Source organism: Theropithecus gelada, chromosome 16 (assembly GCF_003255815.1).
Source record: "Theropithecus gelada isolate Dixy chromosome 16, Tgel_1.0, whole genome shotgun sequence".
Classification (NCBI taxonomy): domain Eukaryota; kingdom Metazoa; phylum Chordata; class Mammalia; order Primates; family Cercopithecidae; genus Theropithecus; species Theropithecus gelada.
The window spans coordinates 68,267,533-68,290,599 of record NC_037684.1 but is presented as its reverse complement, the minus strand read 5'-3'; the positions used below and the strand labels follow the sequence as shown (position 1 = coordinate 68,290,599).

At 42.8% G+C, this 23,067-nt stretch overlaps 1 protein-coding gene across 1 annotated transcript in view; it reads right to left on the bottom strand.

Annotated features, from left to right (window-relative positions):
- Positions 1-23,067, bottom strand: part of DNAH9 (dynein axonemal heavy chain 9) — a 376,337-nt gene that overhangs the window by 5,638 nt on the left and 347,632 nt on the right. The window contains exons 67-68 of the mRNA XM_025361667.1: positions 21,872-22,054; positions 1,971-2,360 (exon numbers count right to left, since the gene is read on the bottom strand). Of these exons, the coding sequence (XP_025217452.1) occupies positions 1,971-2,360; positions 21,872-22,054 (573 nt within the window). The remainder of the gene's footprint in view (positions 1-1,970; positions 2,361-21,871; positions 22,055-23,067) is intronic.

Genomic DNA, 23,067 nt, shown 5'->3' with positions numbered 1-23,067 from the left:
GTCAAAGTGTGGGCAGAGTTGGTCCTCCTGGAGGTTCTGAAGCAGAAACCATCCCATACCTTTCCTAGCTTCTGATGGTTACTGGCAATCCCTGGAATTCCTCGGCTTGTAGATGCATCACTCCAATCTCTGCCTCTCTCTTCATAGGGAATTCTCTTCTGTGTCTCTACATGGTCTTCTTTGTTTTGTTTTTTATTTGTTTAACTGAAAGCCTATATGGAATGAATACATTTCCTACTGCTAATAGTACTCCAGGAGACTGTTACTTGCTATATCCAACAAAATGGTAAGCATTATAAAACATGTCTCAACAAAATTTTCCATCTCCTTTGCCTTTTAGTTTCTTTTTAAAAAAATTTCAGCTCTTAGATACAGGGGGTACATGTGCAGATTTGTTATATGGGAATATTGTATGATGCTGAGGTTTGGAGTATGGATCCCCTCATCTAGTTAGTGAGCATAGTACCAGATAGGTAGTTTTTATTAACCCCTACTCTTCCCTCCACCCTCTAATAATCCACAGTGTCTATTGTTCCCATATCTGTGTCCATCTAGGTGGTCGTCGTCTTCTTTTTTTTTTTTGAGATGGAGTTTTGCTCTTGTTGCTCAGGCTGGAATGCAATGGTGCAATCTCGGCTCACTGCAACCTCTGCCTCCTGGATTCAAGCGATTCTCCTGCTTCAGCCTCCCGAGTAGCTGGGATAACAGGCATGCACCACCACGCCTGGCTAATTTTGTACTTTTAGTAGAGACAGGGTTTCGCCCTGTTGGTCAGGCTGGTCTCAAACTCCTGACCTCAGGTGATCTGCCCGCCTCGGCCTCCCAAGGTGCTGGGATTACAGGTGTGAGCCACTGTGCCCAACCTGTGTGGTCTTCTTGTAAGGGTACTGGTCATTGGATTTAGGGTTCATGATAATCCAGTATGACCTCATCTTAACTAATGACATCTGCAAAGACCTTATTTCCAAATACTCATTCTGGGGTTATGCCTGGACATGAATTTTTGGGGGTACTACTTAACCAAGTAAATTTCTATTTGCATATTCACATGGCCTCCTGGGATCTTCTGGATCTTCTAACAGTTTTGCCCCATTAGCTTTATGTTGACTGCTAAGAATAGTTTAGTGTCACCTGTCAAGTGGGATATTTGACTAGGGACTCTTTCCAGATTATGCGTACAAGTGTACACTTCTAGAATTATCCATTCTTGTTCATTACATTTATCCCAGCCATCTGTGCTTGTTTGCTAGTTTCTTACCGGTGACAAAACATCTCCAATCTCATGTGACTCACGTTTTTATTAGCCTTTGATGAGGAATCCTTTCAAAATGCCACTTTAAGGGATATCTACTGGCTCCTCTTCGCCGACATAGGACAACATAAAAGGCAGAAGATTCCTGCCCTTTGAGAGCTCATGAATGAGGAAAGCGGACCAAGGAGGTGAGGCAGGAGAATTGCTTGAACTCAGGAGGCGGAGGTTGCAGTGAGCCGAGATCGTGCCACTGCACTCCAGCCTGGATGACAGACACACAGCAGCAGCAGCAGCAGAGATAGCTGACTCCAACACATTTTGAGCACTGCCTATGTGCCAGGCCCTGTTCAACTGTCTTACATATTGGCTTGTTTAATTTTTACAATGACGCTATTCTCCCATCTAACAGGTGAGGTCTGGAAAGGTGAAACTATATCTAAGGCTACAGAGTTAATAAATGGTGGTGCTGGGATTCAGATCCAGCCAGTCTGGTTCCAAAGACCTTGCTATTAACCTCTCCACTCTACTGCCTCTGCAAAGGCTATGCTCTTTGCACCATCCCTGGCTAAATAAAAATGGCTTGATGGCCTCAAGCAAAGAAAGGTTATCTAGAGAAAAAGATTCAGGAACATCTCTTTTAGTAGTCACACTTCATAGGAAGCAATGTGTATTTAATCAGCCTCCAGAAAGATACCCTTTGGTTCATCCCAAGCTTTACCTGTGTGTCCCAGCAGGCACCTTCCATGAAGAGGCCATGGATGTAGGCCCCTTCCCGAGGAGGACTCCTAAACTCTTCTCTGTTCTTCTTCGTCACGTCACATTGCAGGGCCATCTGGTCCAGCGGCCACTCATTCTTGCGAGCCGTGGATTGCATGATGGCAGTCAGGAACGACTGGGGGTTGAAGAAGCCTGTCAGCCACACAGTGGAGGGCATTGTAAAGTCGCCCGTCCAAGCCTCTAGCTCCTTGATTCTGTTGAGGAGGTCTAGAAACCAGGTTGCCAGGCCTGCTGTGGAAGGGTAGGCCCGTCTAGCCCAGGACTCTGGCACCAGGTCGAAGTACAGGGCATTCTGTAAGTTCTCCATGTGGCTGGTCATAGTCAGCTCCCCCTGAAGATAAAGAATGGGAGGGGGAACGGGTAAGAAGGCGGGAAGTCCCTCCAAATAACTGGCCCCAGAGACCCTTGGCTCATGGCACCCAGGCGGACAAGAGTTATCCATCCTTGTTCATGTCATTTGAATGTGACTCCGGGTTGGGTGACATAATGACTGTCCTGTTTAGTACTTGCTTTGGAAAGTTTGTCTCACAGAAGCTGGTCCTTGAAAATCCTCCCTGCTCTGATGTCGGAGTCTCAACTGTCTACTGACAGTGTTTCAAAAAACACAATTCCTTCCCATTGCAGGCTTTAAACCATTTGTGGGTTCAGTGCCACATGACCCTACCCTAAAGCTCAAATTCCATGACTCTCCTGCATGCAGCTTAGAAATCCAAGAAGCCAACGCCTGCAAAGATCTATATTACCCCAAATCAGGGATTTCCTTCAGAAATCGAGCTATTGGATATGTAATCAACTTTAAGGGACACTCTTTCAACAGCTAGATAGGATTTGTAAAGAAAGGTTTACACTGAACACCATCTTTTTTTTTTTTTTTTTTTTTTCAGAGACAGAGTCTCACTCTGTTGCCCAGGCTGGAGTGCAGTGGTGCAATCTCTGCTCACTGCAACTTCCACCTCCCGGGTTCATGTGATTCTCCTGCCTCAGCCTCTTGAGTAGCTGGGATTACAGGCACCTGCCACCACGCCCGGCTCATTTTTGTATTTTTAGTAGAGACAGGGTTTCACCATGTTGGCCAGGCTGGTCTTGAACTCCTGACCTCAAGGGATCAGCCTGCCTCACCCTCCGAAAGTGCTGGGATTATAGGCGTGAGCCACCGTACCCGGCCCGAACACCATCTTTAAAAGCAAACTTTGTAACTTTGGCTCTGCCAGTGATCTGTGGCAATTTCTTGAAGACCCCATTTCTATGGTTGTGGTTTCTGTAACAGGTGTTAGGACACCTGACAGCATTTGGCTGTTTCATCAAGGGCAGACTGCTAAAATGTAAGATGTTCTCACCTCCATAGGGCCTGGAGTCTCCTGGCCTGTGGGAAAGGAGACTGGCACATAGAATTCTAGGTCTAACTCTTCCTCTTAACTTTTGGAATGCTTTTTTTTTTTTTTTTTTTCTCGAGATGGCATCTTGCTCTGTCACCCAGGCTGGAGTGCAGGGACACAATCTCTGCTCATTGCAACCTCCGCCTCCTGAGCTCAAGCAATTCTCCTGCCTCAGCCTCCCAAGTAGCTGGGATTACAGGCGCGTGCCACCATGCCCAGCTAATTTTTTTTGTATTTTTAGTAGAGATGGGGTTTTACCATGTTGGCCAGGCTGGTCTCGAACTTCTGACCTTGTGATCTGCCCGCCTTGGCCTCCCAAAGTGCTGGGATTACAGGTGTGAACCACCGTGCCTGGCCCACTTTTGGAATTCTTAAAAGCAGTTAAGCATACCTACCTTAAGATGAACATATTTCAGTCTCCTGAGTGACAGCCAGAGGCTCCTGATTTATAAGAAATACACTACACTGGTAACTTTTTTATGAACTTCCCACATGGAGTGTAATTATTACGAATTCACTTTCTAGACTGTAGTGTCTGGTGGCCGTACTATTTTAAGACATAAAAACCTTAATATTTTAAAGAAAAGACAAATATCCCTCATCAGACCGGCGACAGATGGACCAGCCTGAATGAGTACAGTGTGAATTACAAATGTTTCCCCCCAAGTAACAGGACTTTATACAGGGATAGAAAATAGATTTCATTCCATGTATCTATCCAGATGTTTTGAGGTGGATGACCAGAGCAGGGCATTGTGATGAATCTGAGGCCACATCAAGGCTCAATGGGATGTAAAAGAGCCCTGTATGTGCCACCAAAGTTTCAAACAAACCCGAATTTGATAAGCAAGTTTGTTCCGGTAGATTTCCTTAAGGATTTGCTAAAATGAGTATCCTTATTAGGTTAAAATAGAAAAAAACTGTTTCCTTTCTTTGGAATCTCTGCTTTAGTGTACACAGGCTTCTGAGAAAAGGATTTCAAATGCTGCTTATGTCTCTGAGCCCAAATCAAGCTTCTCAGACAATATGGTCTTCCTCATATCTGTAGTTATGTGATAATTCATTGCTACATGCATTGTATAGCTTACGTAGTAATTGTTTCCCTTTAACTGGTTAGTTAATAAAATAACATTAAGTGTAAAGATTAAATTTAGTGCAAAGGACAAAATCAATGGTCAAAAAAGATCATTCCTTTGTCTTAGGAGACCCTCTGTGTAGCCATGTCTTCCCTGACTGCATTATCAAGGACGTTCACGGTCGTGGTGAACAAAAGTGATGACGGTGGAAAACCTGGCCTTGTTCCCAAACTTAGAGAGAAAGCAGGCCGTCCCTCACCATTAAATCTGTTTTCTTTGGATTTCCTTTAAGTTGACATTTCCTTTGATTTCTGTTTTTTTTTTTTTGATACTTTAAAATGAAGATTTGGTGTTCAATTTCATCAAACGCCTTTTCTGCATTTATGAAGATGATCACACAATGTTTAAATGTAGCACATTAATATGGTAAACTTCACTGACTGATTTTTGAATCTTAAAAGTAATCTTGTATTCCTAGGCTTACTGCATTTAGCCATGATATATTATCCTTTTCTTATATTGTGTGATTAGTAATCTTGTATTCCTAGGATTACCGCATTTAGCCATGACATATCATCTTTTTCTTATATTGTGTGATTTGATTTGTTAACATTTTGCTAAGGAGTTTTGCATTTGTGTTTATGAGGAAAGCTCATCTGTCATTTGCTCATAAGGTATTTGGTGTCACGTTAATTCTGTTTTCATAAAATTTGTTGAGAAGTTTTCTCTATGCTTTTTTTTAAAAAAATATGCTTTATTTTTTTTAGGGCAGTTTTAGTTTCACAGCAAATTGAGCAGAAAGTACAGCGATTTCCCTGGACACATGCACAGCCTCCGCCACGATCGGCATTCCCCACCAGAGCGGTACATTTTTTACATGTAATGAACCTGCATTCACCTCATTATCACCCAGAGTCCCTAGGTTACCCCAGTTTGCCCTTTGTGTTGTACATTCTATGTGTTTGGACAAATTTATAATGACATGTATCTACCCTTATAGTATCATATTGTATTATTATAGTGTAATAACAAGTATCCACCATTATAGTATTATATCTTATTGCAGTATAATTGTATGTATCCACCGTTACAGTATCGTACAAATATAGTATCATGTTGTGTCATTATAGTATATGACAAGTGTCCAACATTATAGTATCATATTCATCATTATTGTTTCAGTGTCCTAAAATTTTTCTGTGCTTGACCTACTCATGCCATCGTCACTCTTAACTCTGGGCAACCAGAGTTTTTACTGCCTCCATTATTTCACCTTTTTCAGAATGTCACATAGTTAGAATAATACAGTATGTAGACTTTCCATATCGGCATCTTTCACTTAGTAATATGCGTTTAAGTTCCCTCGGTTTCTTTTCATGGCTTGAAAGCTGATTTTTTTTTTTTTAAAGCATTGAATAACAATCCACTGTCTGGATGTACTGCAGTTTTTCCATTTACCTACTGAGCTACATCTTGGTTGCTTCCAAGTTTTGGCAGTTATGAATAATACTGTTATAAACATCTGCAGGTTTTGTATGGTGATTTAAAACATTAAATTAAACTTACAATTTTGAGATAATTATAGGTACATTTATAGTTGTAAGAAATAATACAGACAGATCTTGTGTACCCTTTACCTGGTTTCCCCTAATGGTAACAGCTTGCAAAACTATAGTCCAGTATCACAAGCAAGATATTGACACTGATACAGTCAAGACACAAAACATTTCAATCACGATAAGGATTCCTGTTTTTTCTGTGGTGTATGGCTGAAGCAGCATGTTTATTGTCTAAAAGTTTTCTGTCTTGCTAGGCTGTCTCTTCGCTGGTTCATCTCTCTCTCTGATGAAGAGAACAGTTTTGTTGTTGTTGCCGTTTTGTCAGCATCCACTGGCATTTCTGGTTTGCTGGCTTTTTTTTTTTTTCTCCCATTCTGAGGTCTATGAGGCATAAAGAAAATCCAAGAAACTCACTATCATGTCCTTTCTTGGGTCCTGAGGTTCCTAGATAGTCTTCATTCCTCTCTACATGTTTCAGAGTCTTATGTTTCTTCTATATAAATTGGTCATGGTTTTTATTTATACTTAGCGGGAGGAATACGGAAACATATGTCTACTCCATCTTCCTGGACGTAGAAGAGTTTATGTAAAATTGCTATTATTTCATCCTTAAATGTTTGTAAAATTTACCAAGGATACTTTGCGGATCAGGGGTTTTCTTTGTGGGAAATTTTAAATTATGAATTCAATTTTTAAAATAGATATGGGCTATTTAGGTTATACATTTTACTGGGGTGAGCTTTGATGGAGTCTCATAGGGAATTGGTTCACTTCATTTAAGTGGTTGAATTTAATCGCAGAAAATTATTCATATTCTCTTAAAATGCTTTTAATGTCTATAGGATTTATGATGATACCTCCCCTTCCATCCTGATTTTTTCAAGTTTTTGTTTTTTCTCTTTTTTCTTATAAATTCAGGCAAATGTTTATTAATTTTATTCATTTTTAAAAAGAACTAGCTTTTGGTTTCATAAAGTTTTATAATTTTTTGTTTTCACTTTCATTAATTCTGCTCTTTATCGTTTCCTTCCTTTTGTTTACTTTGGATTTGTTTTGCTGTGTTTTTCCTAGTTTCTTAAGGTGCAGCTTAGATAATTGATTTGGGAACTTTTTTCATTGCTGATATTTGCATCTCATGCTATACATCTCCCTCTAAGTTCTGCTTTAGCTACATGTTACCAATTTTATATATTTTTATTTTTATTTTATTTGATATGTTAGAATTATTTAGAAATATGCTATTTAATTTCCAAATACTTGTAGATTTTCTGATTATCTTTCTGTTATTTATTTTTAGTTCAATTATGCTATGGTCAGTTGATATACTGTGTATGATTTTAATCCTCTCATATTGTTTTATGGCATAAAATATCGTTGATATTGGTGAATGTTCCATGTGCTCTTGAAAAGTATGCGTATTCTGCCATTGTTGGAGTGTCTGTAAAATTGGGAAGTTGGTTGATCATTTTTTGTCCTAACTGGTTTTCTGTCTACTTGTTCTACTAATTATTGAGAGAGGAGTTTTGAAACCAACTATAATTGTGGATTTATTTCTCCTTTTGATTCTATCATCTTTTTTTTTGCTTTATGTATTTTGATGCTTTGTTATGAGGTGCCTATACACTAAGGATTGTTATGTGCTCTTCACAAATTGACTTATTACATAATACTCCTCTTCATCCATGGTAATATTGCTTATTTAAAAATATAGTTTGATTTTTATATAGTCTCTACAACTTCCTTTCGATTAGTTTTTATATTATATTTTTTTCTCATCTTTTTCTTCTCACCTGTGTTTAGCTTGATATGTGAAGTTTTTTTGTTCTTTGCTTTGGTGGTCATCTGTGCTGAAAGAGTTAAGAGGCAAGCTTGAGACTGCTATCCTTAGAAATGCCTGCTAGCAAGGTTGGCCTGTGGCTGGCATCTAGAAACTTAGCGCCTCGTTAACAGTTAATAGAAAAGGGTGGTTGACTATATGCAGACTGTGCAAACAATTTGGTTTACACTGAATACCTACTTCCTATTTGGAAGCATGGGATTTTGGAATGTGCTAGACAGAGGGTGCCTATGTGACCAGCTCCTTATAAAATCCTTGGGTGCTGGGGTCTCTAATGGAATTCCCTGGGCAGAAATGTTACACAAATGTTACTCCATTTCCAGTGCTGGAGAGAGGATGCACTCTATGTGATCCTTCATGAGAGGGAGGCAGCATATGGAGACCTGTACATGGATTTCTCCTGACTCCACCTATGTCTTTTTCCTTTATGATCTGGCTATGTGTGTATTCTTACTAAAGCACCATAACAAATTTTAGCCATATGTATTAATACAATCATATGCTGAAACTCATGAGTCCTTCTAGCAAATCTCCAAATGTAGGAGTGGTCTGGAGACAGGACTCCTGACATAACAGCATATAGCTAGTTCTTGCTTTTTAAAATTGGATCTGGCAGTTCTAATCAGTACCCTGGGCACTTAAGCCATTTATATTTAATGTAGTTACCAATACAGTAACTATAATAATTGTAGATAATTTATTTTATGGCTGCTTTTATGACAAACTTTTTTTTTCCTGTAAAGTGTCAAATAGTAAATAAATATTACAGGCTTTGTGGGCCACCTGGTCTCTACTGACACTACTCATTCTGCTATTGTAGCACAAAATAGCCATAGACATTGTATAAATGAATGATTGTGGCTGTGTTCCAATGTTTACTTGCCAAAACAGGTTGTGAGCTAGATTTGGCCTGTTGGCCAATAGTTTGCTGAATGCTACTCTAGGATTTACAATACATATCTCTAACTCATCACACCCTAACTTCAAAATTATACCACTCCACATATGGTGTAAGAATCGTATACAATATGCTTCTATTTCTCTCCTCTCATTTTTCATGCTGTTGTTGGCATACATTTTGGTTTTACATATGCTTAAAGCCCACAGTAAATTTTTATTATTTTTGTTTTAAACAGTCTATTATTTTTAAAAAAAGATTTTGGATGAGTAAAACTGTCTTTCATGTTACTCATATATTTACCATCTGTGGAGACGATTATTTCTTTGTTCAGATCCAAATTTCCATATGATATCATTTTCTTTCTTTCTAAGAAATTTCTTTCTTTTTTTTTTTTTTTTGAGACAGAGTCTTGCACTGTTGCCCAGGCTGGAGTGCACTGGCATGATCTTGGCTCACCACAACCTCCGCCTCCCGGGTTCTAAGAAATTTCTTTAACATTTCTTGTACCACAGGCATGCTGGCTATGAGTTATCTCAGTTGTCTGAAAACATCTTTACTTAGTTTTCTTTTTTGAAAGCTATTTTTTCCTGGGCAAAGAATTCTAAGTTTACAGTTTTTTTCTTTTTCTTTTAGTACTTTAATGATAGTTCTCCACTTTCTTCTGACTTGCACAGCTTCTGACAAGAAGTCTGCCATCATTCTTTTCTTTGATCCTTTAAATATAATTTTAATTTTTCTCCTCTTGCTGCTTTTAAAATTTTTCTTTATCCTTGGGTTTCAGCAGTTTTATTACAAGGTGTATTTACAATGTTTTCATTAGGCTTATTCTGCATGGGGCTTGTTGAGCTTCTTGTACCTATAGGTTTTGTGGTTTTCATCAAATTTGCAAAACTGTGGCCCTTATTTCTTCAAATAGTTTTTTTGGCCCCCCTTCCCTATCACCAACCCCATCCTTTTGGGACACCAATTACATGTATGTTAGATCACTTGATACTATCCTACAGGACCTAGTGATTTGTTTACTTTTTTCAATTTTTTCATCATTTTAGATATTTTTATTGTTGTGTATTCATGGTTATTGATATTTTCTCCTGCAGTGCCTACTCAGCTGTGAATTCTCTGAAGTTCATTTTTCATATCAATATTGTATTTTTCATCTCTACAAATTCCATTTGGGTCTTTTAATAAATATCTTACATGTTTTACATTATCATACTCTTGTTTTCTTCTAGCTTCTTGAATATATGGTGCAAACTTAAAATGGTTGTTTTAACATCTTTGTCTTCCATTGTCTCTGTCATTTCTGGCTCCATTTCAACTGATCACACTTTCTCCTGGATGTGAGTCATGTATTCCTACTTTTTTACGTGGCTGTAATTTGTTTACTCTGTGCCAGGCACTGTGAGTTGTACATTATTGCATGCTGAATTTTGTTATACTCCTTTAAACAGTGGTGGAATTTATTTTTGGCCTGCAGTTAATTGACTTGAAATCAATGGATCTGTTGGTGGCTTGCATTTAAGTTTGTTAGGGTGGGGTCAGACCAGTTTTTAGTCTAGGTTCAATGTAGCCCCATTACTAAGCTGATACACTTCGGAGAATGCTCCCTGACACCTCCTATTTTTTGAGTTATTTCTGCTCTGGTTAGTGGGAACACAAACTATTCTCAGCGCTTTGTGAACTCTGAGAATTGCTCTCTGTACTTTTTTTTCTGGTGGTTCCTTCTCAGCCTTGGTTAGTTTCCTCTCACTCATGTGCAGAGCCACAGTCTCAAGAGGATTCCTTCTGTGGATCTCTTGAGCTCTTTCTCTGTGCAGCTCCCCACCTTAGTACTTTACTCTCCAAATTCTACATCTTCCCAGTTCAGCAAGACTGTGGGACTCTTTTGGGTTCCTGAACTGTAACCTATAACTTGTAGAATGAAGGCCTCACATCTCTTATTTCTTTTCTCTCAAGTATCATAGTCTTATTCTGCCTGTTGTTTCATATCTGAAAACTGATATTTTTCATAGCTTGTCTAATTTTCTAGCAGTTTAAGGTAGAAAGGTAAATCTGGCTTGTTGGTCATAAGCAGAAGGCCACGAGTTACTTTTAAGCACTGCTTCAATAATACTTTTCAGAGTTACTACCACAATTATAAATTTTCCTTTTAAAGTTTGCTCCTTTCTCTGTTTAGGCCAAAAAAAATAAATCTAAGTATGTAAATGGAATTATTCAAAAACTTAAAACTCACCATGAATCCATTGCACTAACTTTTAGTGGACTGATTATAATGTATGTGTGTGTAACTTTTCAAATCCCTGATTTATAAAAGGGAAGCCCATTGAATCCTTTTCAAGCTACAGAGTATTTGCATTGGTGAGCAAACAAATTATTTTAAACAGAAAGACACATCCCGAGGAGTGAACAGATGTAGCTGACCTCCCTCCCTTTGCTCAGACCCATGGTAAACAGAGAGAGAGCTATACCAGCCTTTTTTCCTCCGGAAATCCATAGCAATTAGAAGAGAGAGTCTTTGCTTGAGGAGTTTACAGTTTAGCTGGGGAAGGAGGGTTTGTATTCATGGAAAAGGCTTGGGAGATAACTTAATAGCAATCATAAAGAAATGAAGGCATAAGTACATATTAACCCAGGAATAATGCTGGATCTATGTACTGCAGAGGTATAGAAGAGGTAAGTAAACGCAGTCAAGTTGGATCAGTCATGGAAAGGCTTACATATGACACATTTGCAGGTGTGTTTTTATTTTATTTTATTTTATTTTTTTAGAGAGACTTGAAAAACTGAAGATTTTAATGAAACATTGCATAGCACAGATTCTCTCCCCAAATTGCACCCATGTATTCCTTTCAAAATGTGGAACTAAATGGCCAAAACTCTTAGGGAGATGAAGGTAAGTGGGAAGGCGGGGGTTAATTTAAAATCTGTCTGCTTTTCAAGGTGAGGGGCTCTTCTGGATGCCTGGGCTTGGTGATGCAAACAAGACCAATGGCAACCTCATTTTCTTACCCAGAATTCCTACTAAGGTTCACTAGAATTACTTATGAACTCAGAAATCAGGGCTGGGCATGCTGGGAATTCATATCACAGCGAATAATCTGGGATACGTCAGTTACTCTTTACTATCTATTTCCATCATGGCAAGTTTTCACCTGCTAAGAATGTGAGGTATCAGCTCTCCCACTCGCAAAAGCCCTAGTGGATTACCCAACGTTACGGTTATTCTTCCCTGAACCTCCTTGCTATTTAAATTATAGGAGAACCTAAAACAGTGCCCAGTGTAGGCAGCCTTCTACCACCGGCTAAAAACATTCCTGGCTAAGGCTCTTTCTTTCTTAAGAACGCACCTGCATTCAGTGGGAACTGGGAATGCAGGTGTGTTTTTAAGAAAGAAACAGCCTTAGCCAGGGAAAGACGCTAGGGGATGGCTATTGCAGACACGTGCCAAGACAGCCTTGGAGCCCGCACTGCGGCAGAGGCGGCAGTGGCTGAAGCGCGTTGCCTTCTAGGGAGGCGGGAGGCATCCCAGATCAGTGGTTGTCGGCACTTCTTTTCTAAAAAACATGATGGATTATGTCCATTAACAGGACATACTCCCAATGTCCAGTAGCTCTGATACCACTTCACTTCTCCCATTTATGAACGAGAATCGGAATCAGGTGAGTGAGAGTGATAAGAAGGGGCAAAAGCAAGGTAAAGCCACGATGCCATAGGTTGATGCCCCTTGAGGCCTGAGCAGTAGGCTCAGGGTTGGTGAGGGCTGTGGGTTGGTGGCTGGTAGAACCACTGAGTCTGGGTACAGGAGGCTCCAACGGTAAGTCAGACTAATGCAGCAACTTCTCTTAGGGGAGAAGCTGCAGGGTGGACAGCTGAGAAAACCCCTTGCTATGGATTGGGCTGTGTCACTGGCAAATTCATATGCTGAAGCCCCAACCCTCCATGTGACTGTATTGGAAACAGAGTCTTTAAAGAGGTAATTAAGGTTAAGTGACATCATATGGATGAAGGGCTAATCTGATAGGACTTTCGCCTTATAAGAAGAGGAAAAAATCTCAGTCTCTCTCCTACTTTCCCCTTTTCTTGCTCCGCCTCCCTGCCATTTGAGGACACAGAGAGGAGACACTTCTCTACAAGCCCAGAAGAGAGCCCTCACCAGAAACCAAATTTGCCAGTGCTTGACTTTAGACTTTCAGCCTCCAGAACTGTGAGAAATAAATGTCTGTTATTTAAGCCACACCATCTGTGGTATTTTGTTACAGCAGCCGTACCTGACTAATACAGCCCTGGAGAAGAGAACCAGGAGAGAGGTCAGTGGGAAAAGTAATTGCCGTGAATAGAAAAAAAAAAAAAAGGCCTTTAAGGGCTACAAGCCATTTTAGGAGAGAGGGGCTGAAATTCACCTTTAGGGGGAGGATGAAGTATTGTGCTTTACAGGGAAACTACCTGATACTCTCTTTAGCAAACACAGCTACAAGGCAAGTGCTTACCCATTGTCCCTGGCCTTACATTACAGGACTCAAATACATATACTTTAGGTCTACAGTGTCTCATACAGTAGCCACTAACCACATGTGGCTATTTAAGTGCAAGTGAATTAAAATTATAAAATTAAAAATTGAGAGCTGGGCACAGTGGCTCATGCCTATAATCTCGGCCCTTTGGGAAGCCAGGTCAGGAGGATCACTTGAGCCCAGGAATATGAAACCAGCCTGGGAAACACAGTGAAGCCTGGTATCTACAAAAAAATAAAGAATTAGCTGGGTGTATTGGTGCACGCCTGTAATCCCAGCTCCTCAGGTGACTGGGACAGGAGGATTGCTTGAGGCCAGGAGTTTGTAGACCAGTCTCGGCAACATAGTGAGACCCTATCTTGAAGAAAAAAAAAAATTAAAAATTCGGCTGGGCACGGTGGCTCATGCCTGTAATCCCAGCAGTTTGGGAGGCTGAGGTGGGTGGGTGACGAGGTCAGGAGTTTGAGACTAGCCTGACTAACATAGAGAAACCCCCATCTCTACTAAAAATACAAAAATTAGCCAGGCTTGGTGGCAGGCGCCTGTAATCCCAGCTACTCGGGAGGCTGAGGCAGGAGAATCACTTGAACCTTGAAGGCGGAGGCTGCATGAGCCACGATCACGCCACTGCACTCCAGCCTGGGAAACAGAGCAAAACTCCATCTCAAAAAAAAAAAAAAATTAAAAATTCAGTTTCTTTGTCACATCAGTTACATTTCATGTGCTCAATAGCCACATGTGATCTTATTAGCACAGATATAGAATGTCTTTACCATCCCGGGAAGCTCTGGGGGATGATGGTATTTTGGGCAGAAAGGCTAAGTCTTCTGTTTGGTAATGTAAACTATTATGCATGTTTTTGCCAAAGCTACGTTAATTTTTTTTTTTTTTTAAACAGAGTCTTGCTCTGTTGCCCAGGCTGGAGTGCAGTGGCATGATCTTTGCTCACTGCAACCTCTACCTTCCAGGTTCAAGCAATTCTTGTGCCTCAGCCATCCAAGTAGCTGGGATTACAGGCATGAGCCACCATGCCTGGCTAATTTTTGTATTTCCAGTAGAGATGGGATTTTGCCATGCTGGCCAGGCTGGTCTCAAACTCCTGGCCTCAAGTGATCCACCTGCCTAGGCCTCCCAAAGTGCTAGGATTACAAGTGTGAGCCACCGTGCCTGGCTTACGTTAAAAACTACAAATGACAGTTTTAATACAAATTTTTATGTGCATACAATCCACTACTTGCTTGCCAACCTTTGGTTAAGAAGATGCATTGAAAAGTCATGACTCACTTCAAAAGTGAAATGAGTCCAATGGACATTTTTAAAAAAATACAGGCCATACTGTATTCATTTTTCCCTTTAGAATAAAAACTTCAAGAAGTTTCAATGGCCAATTAACTTCCATGGTTATAAAATGCCTTTACAAACAATACAGCAAAATATAGTTCTACTAAATTTGCTTCTATACAAAATTGGTTGGGGTTGTATGAAATTTGGGTGCATCTGTGGAAACATACTGTGAATGTCATCTGTCCTGTGAGTTGATAGGGGAATAAAGGCCCCATTCTGGAGTCGCCTCGTAACATGACTCAACAGAACTCCTAAGGTGTCAGGTTGTGGACTGCTGGTGGTACACCGGACTAAGCGTGACGGAAATGTCCTGGTCGTTTGGGATGTGCTTTGAGGACTGGGCCAGACCGAGGCAGATACAGATGAACTCAGATGGAGCCCTGGACTCAGAAGTCCTTTGTTTCTGGTCATTTCCGTGGGCTAAGTCAACAGCGCACTCTCTGTTACTATCCCTCATACAGAGATGTGCCATTTCTGAAAACAGTGAAGCCATGCAAACTGTTTCTATAAGTTTTGTTATAGGAAGAGATAATGTGCTTGAAAAAAGTTTAAAATAGCCAGGCACAGTGGCTCATGCCTGTAATTCCAACACTTTGGGTCAAGGGGGGAGGATCGTTTGAGGCCAGTAGTTGGAGACCAGCCTGGCAACATAGTGAGACCCCATCTCTACAAAAAAAAAAACCAAAAAGTTAGTCAGGTGTGGTTGTGTGCACCCGTAGTTCTAGCTACGCATGTGGCTGAGGTGGGAAGATCTCTTGAACCATGAGGACAGCACCACACTCCAATCTGGGCAATGGAGAAAGACTCCATCTCTGAAAACAAAAAACAGTTTAAAATATATGCAACACAAAGGGGTTTTAGGGCAGTGGAACTACTTTGTATGATACTCTAATGGTGGACACAAGTTATTATTTATTTGTCCAAATCCATAGAAAGTCTAACACTAAGAATGAACCCCAAGGTAAACTATGAACTCTGGGTGATAATGATGTATGAGTATAGATTAATCAGTTATAAGAAATGTACCACTCTGGTGTTGAATTTGAGAGTCGAGGGGAGATAATTTGTCTTTGAGGACAGCAGGTATATGGGAAATCTCCACACCTTCTGTGCAATTTTGCTGTGAACTTAAAATGACTCTGAAAATAAGATCTAATAAATTTAGAAATATATGCAGTACTTAATTTTTAACACCCTGCAGAAATCTAAAATCATTTTGAAAGCAGAGGACATAATACGTGTAACTTGGCTTTCTTAAAAATTTCTCACATCTGCTTATAATAAGATTATAATGTATTCTGACAATAATTTTACACATACTAATTGAATGTGCAAGTGATGGAACTCTAAAGAATGTTCTGTCTCTCAGCTTGTCAATGAAGCAGGGACAGCCCTGGAGAAGAGAATCAGGAGTCATTTAGGAAAAGAAGAAAATAAAAAATCATTGGCTGGGCACAGTGGCTCAGGCCTGTAATCCCAGCACTTTGGGAGGCCAAGGCGGGTGGATCACGAGGTCAGGAGTTGAAGACCAGCCTGGCCAACATGGTGAAACCCCATCTCTACGAAATACAAAAAATTAGCTGGGTGTTGTGGGAGGCGCCTGTAATCCCAGCTAGTCAGGCGTCTGAGGCAGGAGAATTGCTTGAACCTGGGAGGTAGAAGTTGCAGTGAGCTGAGATCGTGCCATCGCACTCCAGCCTGGACAACAAGAGCGAAACTCCGTCTCAAAAAAAAAAAAAAGTCCCAAGCTATACTAAGCAAAGACACCTACTTATGTTCATTCAACCAGTTTCCTAAACTCCTCTGGCCTGAATCCTGTTTAACAGCGATTGATAGTCACACTTACTTGTTCACAGGTCAAGAGTCAACAAAAAGAAAACTTAAAACACTGGACCCTTTGCTCAAGAAAATGCTGCATTTCAGGGTCTACAGGGTGCTTCCTTGGTTTTGGCATTGCAGGGAGAACTACAGGCTGGGTGACCCCTTTTCAGGATAGGAGGGCTATCTGGCTGTGACCTTAACCCTTTCATTCATCCCTATCAATAAATGCTTTCATAATCTTTCTTTGGCATAATACAGAGTTAAAACCTCATTTTTCCTGTAGGTCTTCATTCTTTTTAAGTCAGGGAGCTTGTTAAAAGCTTGGATTCATAGGCTGTAGTCCAAACTAAGGACTCATACCTCTGGGAGTGAGGCCAGGAACCTCCGGATGAAAAGGGCGCCTCTGGTGTGTCTGAAGCGGCTGTTGCCCTGGGCTCACGGTCGTGCAGCGGGCGTTCAGTCCACAGAGGGCCAGGGGCCAGGGCAGCAGCACCCAGGGCCTCCCTCCTGGAGGGGCTCCATGCTGTAATCTGTCCTGAAGCTTAGCTCCTCTCTGCTTTTTCTTCTCTATGAAGATGTTCTTTGCAAGGAGCTTTCATTTGTTTAAGACACTGGGAGCTGAGAGTATGGGAAGAAGTGAAAGTGATAAGGGTCCTACTCCTTCCAGGCTGGCTTCCGGGCTGGGTTGGCAGCAGCCTTTCTATTCAGGTATTCTGGTAGAGCACTGGAAAGCCAAAGGCATATGGGCCAGGATAGCTGCCCAGTGGGTGGGGATTAAAGGGCCATAGCACGGGCCACCCGTCCAGATCTGTACTATTAAGTCAACACACAGTGCATCAGAATAAAGAGCCAGAGTAGGCCGGGTGCGGTGGCTCACTCCTGTAATCCCAGCACTTTGGGAGGCTGAGGCAGGCGGATCACTTGAGGTCAGGAGTTCGAGACCAGCCTGGCCAACATGGTGAAACCTCATCTCTACTAAAAAATACAAAAATGCCGGGCGCGGTGGCTCACGCCTGTAATCCCAGCACTTTGGGAGGCCGAGGCGGGTGGATCACGAGGTCAGGAGATCGAGACCATCCTGGCTAACACGGTGAAACCCCGTCTCTACTAAAAATACAAAAAATTAGCCGGGCGTGGTGGCGGGCACCTGTAGTCCCAGCTACTTGGAGGCTGAGGCAGGAGAATGGCGTGAATCCAGGAGGCGGAGCTTGCAGACTCCAGCCTGGGCAACAAAGTGAGACTCCGTCTCAAAAAAAAAAAAAACAAAAATTAGCTGGGCATGGTGGCAGGCGCCTGTAATCCCAGCTACTTGGGAGGATGCTGAAGCAGGAGAACAGGAGGTGGAGGTTGCAGTGAGCTGAGATTGTACCACTGCACTCCAGCCTGGGCAAAAGAGCAACAGTCAATCTCAAAAAAAAAAAAAAAAAAAAAAAAAAGCCAGATTAGATCCCCAGTCGGCAAGCCAGACTTTAAACTTGAACAACTTCACATCTTTAGAAACAGATTTTGTGAATCAGGAGGAGCAATCAACCACCGAAGCATAGGAAAAAAAGCCTGATGTCATCACACGTTTGAATGATAAAAATCAGTTCCTGGCCAGGTGTGGTGGCTCACACCTGTAATCCCAGAACTTTGGGAGGCCGAGGTGAGTGGATCACAAGGTCAGGAGTTTGAGACCTGGCCGATATGGTGAAACCCCGTCTCTACTAAAAAAAATTCAAGAATTAGATATACTGAGTTAAATAAAAGTTAAATTCACCTGTTTGGTTTTTTACTTTCAAAATGTGAATTCCAGAAAAATCTTAATTACCTATGTGGCTGTCATATGTGGTTTGCATTCTATTTCATTTAGGTACTGCATATCTTAGATGGAGCCATGGCCAGCCCAGAATCTGGGAGGGGCTGGGAACTAATTTTTTTTTTTTTTGGGAGACAGAGTCTTGCTCTGTTGCCCAGGCTGGAGTGCAGTGGCATGATCTTGGATCACTGCAACCTCTGCCTCCTGGGTTCACGCCATTCTCCTGCCTCAGCCTCCCGAGTAGCTGGGACTACAGAGGCCCGCCACCACGCCCGGCTAATTTTTTTGTATTTTTAGTAGAGACGGGGTTTCACCATATTGGCCAGGCTGGTTTCAAACTCCTGACCTTGAGATCCACCCACCTTGGTCTCCCAAAGTGCTGGGATTACAGGTGTGAGCCACCGCGCCTGGCCAGGAACTAATTTTTATCATTCAAACGTGTGATGACATCAGGCTTTTTTTTCTAAGCTTCGGTGGTTGATTGCCCCTCTTGATTGATAAAATCTGTTTCTAAAGATGTGCAGCTGTTCAGGTTTAAAGTCTGGCTTGCTGACCGGGGATCTAATCTGGCTCTTTTTTTTTTTTTTTTTTGGAGATGGACTGTTGCTCTTTCGCCCAGGCTGGAGTGCAGTGGCGCGATCTCGGCTCACTGCAACCTCCGCCTCCTGGGTTCAAGCTATTCTCCTGCCTCAGCCTCCCAAGTAGCTGGAACTACAGGTGCCCACCACCATGCCTGGCTAATTTTTGTATTTTTTAGTAGAGATGAGGTTTCACCATGTTGGCCAGGCTGGTCTCGATCTCCTGACCTCGTGATCCACCCACTTCGGCCTCCCAAAGTGCTGGGATGACAGGCGTGAGCCACTGCACCCAGCATAAAGTGATTGTTAAACAAAGAAAGTGAAGAAGGAAAACCTCAATCAGAATTTCCTCTTCCCCCTCCCCCCGCCAGGTAAGCTGGTCAGCAAAGCCAAGCACGCCTTCCACCAGTGTTCCGGGAAGAACTCGGAGCTGACGTTCCTCACTGCGCCATCTGAGGGACTTGCCCCACTCGGGCGCTCCACCTCTCACTCACAGGCCAGACCATCCTGTGAACTCCTCCTGCCAAGTCACCTGCTTTGCCTGTTTTCCCTGCTGTTCTCCTTTCTGGCCAGCTCAGCTTCATCCCTTCCCTAGACTTAAAACTCTCTTCTCTGAACTCTGCTGCCATCCCCTTTGCACCTTCATTTTGCCACGAATACCACTGTCCTAACTTTTTCTTCTGCCTCTTACCTTCATGCTGTGCTTCCCAAACTTGAGTCATCAAAAGAATTTCCTGGCCGGTGATGAAACATTACGGATTTCTAGGCCCCACCCCCAGAGGTTGGTAGGACTGGAGCGTGGAGATGGGAACATGTGATAGAACTTCCGGAGAGTCTGAGGACCAGGCCAGCTTGGGGGACGGTCCTAAGTAGAGTCTGGGATTCATGACAGCAAGTTTGAATGCAGATTGCTCTGTCTGTCTTCCTTTCACAGTGGGACCAGTAGACAAAGGTCCTGGCTGTTTTGCTGTCATTGTGTTGTCACCTTTTGGAAGTTCATCCTATCACTGTTGCTCACCTGAGTGGGCCTGTAGCTGCGGCCAAACCGTGTTAACTCTGAGCACAGACCGTGGGCTGCTCTGCTCTGTGCCTCTAGGAGCCCCTGCCTTTTATGATCACCTGTCACAATCCTCCCCTTCCTCCGGAACCCCATGAATGCCACTTCTTCCCTGGGGCTTTCCTTACCCCACATACAATACTTCTTTCTTCTTTCTCCTCCCACGTCTCTCTATGTGGCTCTTAGTTAATTCCACCCTGCTTTATATCAGTGTGTGTGTGTCTCCCCACAAGACTGTCCTTCAAGGGAAGGCTCCCTTTCCAATCTCCTTTGCACCCTCCAGCAGGCAGTGCTGAGACTTGCCCAAGAGGCTCATCAATCAACATTGCTTGACTCAGACTGAAAGACAAGACAGCTGCCTCCCGCACCCTTCATCTTTGCCCAGGCAAGCTCTGAGATTCATGACTCCAAATGCAGCAAAGGCTCTCGGAAGAAAAATGAGTGAATGAATTGGAAATCTAATGGGTAAACAGGCTGCACCACATCACACAAGTTCCATAAGCCTTTAAAATGGCAGCACACCTGCTCAAGATAATTACTGATATAGAGCTGCGTACCTAAGTAATGGAACTGCGTTACACGACAGACAGAGTTCTTATTTACTCTGTGGAATTTTGTCCTTCATTTGATTACAAGCCGGCACAGAATTTGGAAACGTTACCAAACATTGTCCATCTTCAACATTCCCTTCCTGTCTCTCCTTCCTTATTTCCTTCTACCCATGTGGAGGTGGGGTGGAGGAAGGAGAAAGAACATTAAGAGATTAAACAAACAAACAAAAAACCTAGCCTAGTTTTTTTGTTTTTTGTTTTTTTTTTTTTTTTGAGACGGAGTCTCGCTCTGTCGCCCAGGCTGGAGTGCAGTGGCGCGATCTCAGCTCACTGCAAGCTCCGTCTTCCAGGTTCACGCCATTCTACTGCCTCAGCCTCCCCAGCAGCTGGGACTACAGGTGCCCACCGCCATGCCTGGCTAATTTCTGCATTTTTAGTAGAGGCAGGGTTTCACCGTCTTAGCCAGGATGGTCTCAATCTCCTGACCTTGTGATCCGCCCGCTTCAACCTCCCACAGTGCTGGGATTACAGGCATGAGCCACCGCGCCCGGCCCTAACCTAGATTTTGCAGTCTGTTTCATCATCTATGTGACTCTGTGTGAAAAAACTCATACATGTTTTTCCTATCCACATGTGACCCTGGCTGTTTAACCCCAAGAGCCAGACATGATGAAGGTGCCCGCGTGTTCCACACCTGGACTTCCAGGGCTTGTCTGAGTGTTCATTTACAATTCTTTTAATAAACAAGGCAATGTAAACCGACAGCAGTCACCCTCTCAGCTCCTCAAAGGCAGAAAGAGCTCCCATCTACCTGTCATCTGGGTGAACAGTAATTAACAGGCTCTGTGCTAGGCATTTTACATCATCTCATGATGAGGAAAGTAAAACTGGTAGTAGAAATAGTAGACTCTTTCCTTGTTGACGAGAAATGTCCAAGATTGTATAACATCTTGGTTCTTTTTTTTTTTTTAAGACGGAGTCTCGCTCTGTCGCCCAGGCTGGAGTACAGTGGCCGGATCTCAGCTCACTGCAAGCTCCGCCTCCCGGGTTTATGCCATTCTCCTGCCTCAGCCTCCTGAGTAGCTGGGACTACAGGCGCCCGCCACCTCGCCCGGCTAGTTTTTTGTATTTTCTTAGTAGAGACGGGGTTTCACCATGTTAGCCAGGATGGTCTCGATCTCCTGACCTCGTGATCCGCCCGTCTCGGCCTCCCAAAGTGCTGGGATTACAGGCTTGAGCCACCGCGCCCAGTTCTTGCAGACAACCTCATGGCCAGACTTCGGTTTCTGGGGAGTAATACCTTTTGGGCACCTAGGATGCTGCAGGACAACTGCTCTCCAGCTTCCAGGTCCCCCAGTGCTCCTTCTTCCCCATAGGTTTCCAGCTGTGTCCTCTAGCTACGTCACCTCCATGCCTTACAAGACTGCACTCACCTTTAAGCCGAGCTCCAGCTCCCTCAGCGAGCGCTGCATCTCTCTGGTGAGGATATTCATCCGGCCACACTCCTGGAAGGCAACTACAATGTAGGGGGTGCGCTCCTCCACTTTGGCCATCAGTTCTGGGATGTTAAACTCGTCTGTCACCCGCTCCAATATTTCTTCCAGAAGTGCCTTGACCTGCCCCACAGAAGGAAACACAGCGTTAAGAAGGGGCTCTATTCTCCAGAAGGAATCCATTTTCCTGCAGTGTGGGACCAGAGATGCCAATCATCCATCATCTGCTGCCCCTCCCCCCATGACCTGGCCAAACGCTTGCCTGCTTGTCCAGGTCAACTAGTTCAGGGCTGAGGACTGACTGATCACAGCAGGACCTCTTCATAGGCTGGCCAAGTTGCTGGGACTTGCATGGCTGGCGTAATAAGATGAACACAGATACCTCTCTAAGAATTTGGAGTTGAAAAACTCAGAGGCTGACCCAGTTGGCTGTGGGAATTGAACTAGAAAGCCATAAGACAGACTTGGGCCAAAAGCTGGTCCCCGTGGGCCATGTGAAGCTGAAGTGATGAGCCGCAATGACAAATCTATCTATATCCAGATACGGTATATCCATATACAGTTACAAATAATATCTATCATCTATCTATCAATCATCTATCCATCTATATAATCTGTCAATCATCTGTGTATCTATGTATCTATGTATCTATCTATCTACCTACCTACGTATCTATTTATCTGGCCATCCACTCAGTTCTGAGTTTCTATGAGGCAACACTGCAGTTTCTATCCTTGAGTTCTGAAAGAAACACCCTCATCTATCATGTAAACCTCCTGTTGTACCCCACAATTCTTTTCCCCACACAAACTGTCAGCTAATTAGATGAGGGGAGCTGGGACAACTAGGGTCTCTCTCTTGGAAAATTGGAACTGAGGCTCAGAGATTCTGAGTTAATTTGGGGCACTTGGAGGTTGAGTCTGCCATTGTGGAATAAATGAGTAAGCCCAGGAGGTCTGTCAGCAGAGAAAGAAAGATGAAACCATTGCAGACATAATAGACCACACAGCCAGCAGGTTGGGACAGAGGGAGAGAGGGGAGGGAGGGAGTGAGCGAGCGAGCACCAGCCCCTTTCTGGAGTCCTGAGAGCTGAGCTCTAGGTGCCTGTGGAGGATATCTGTTGTTTTTGTCTGTT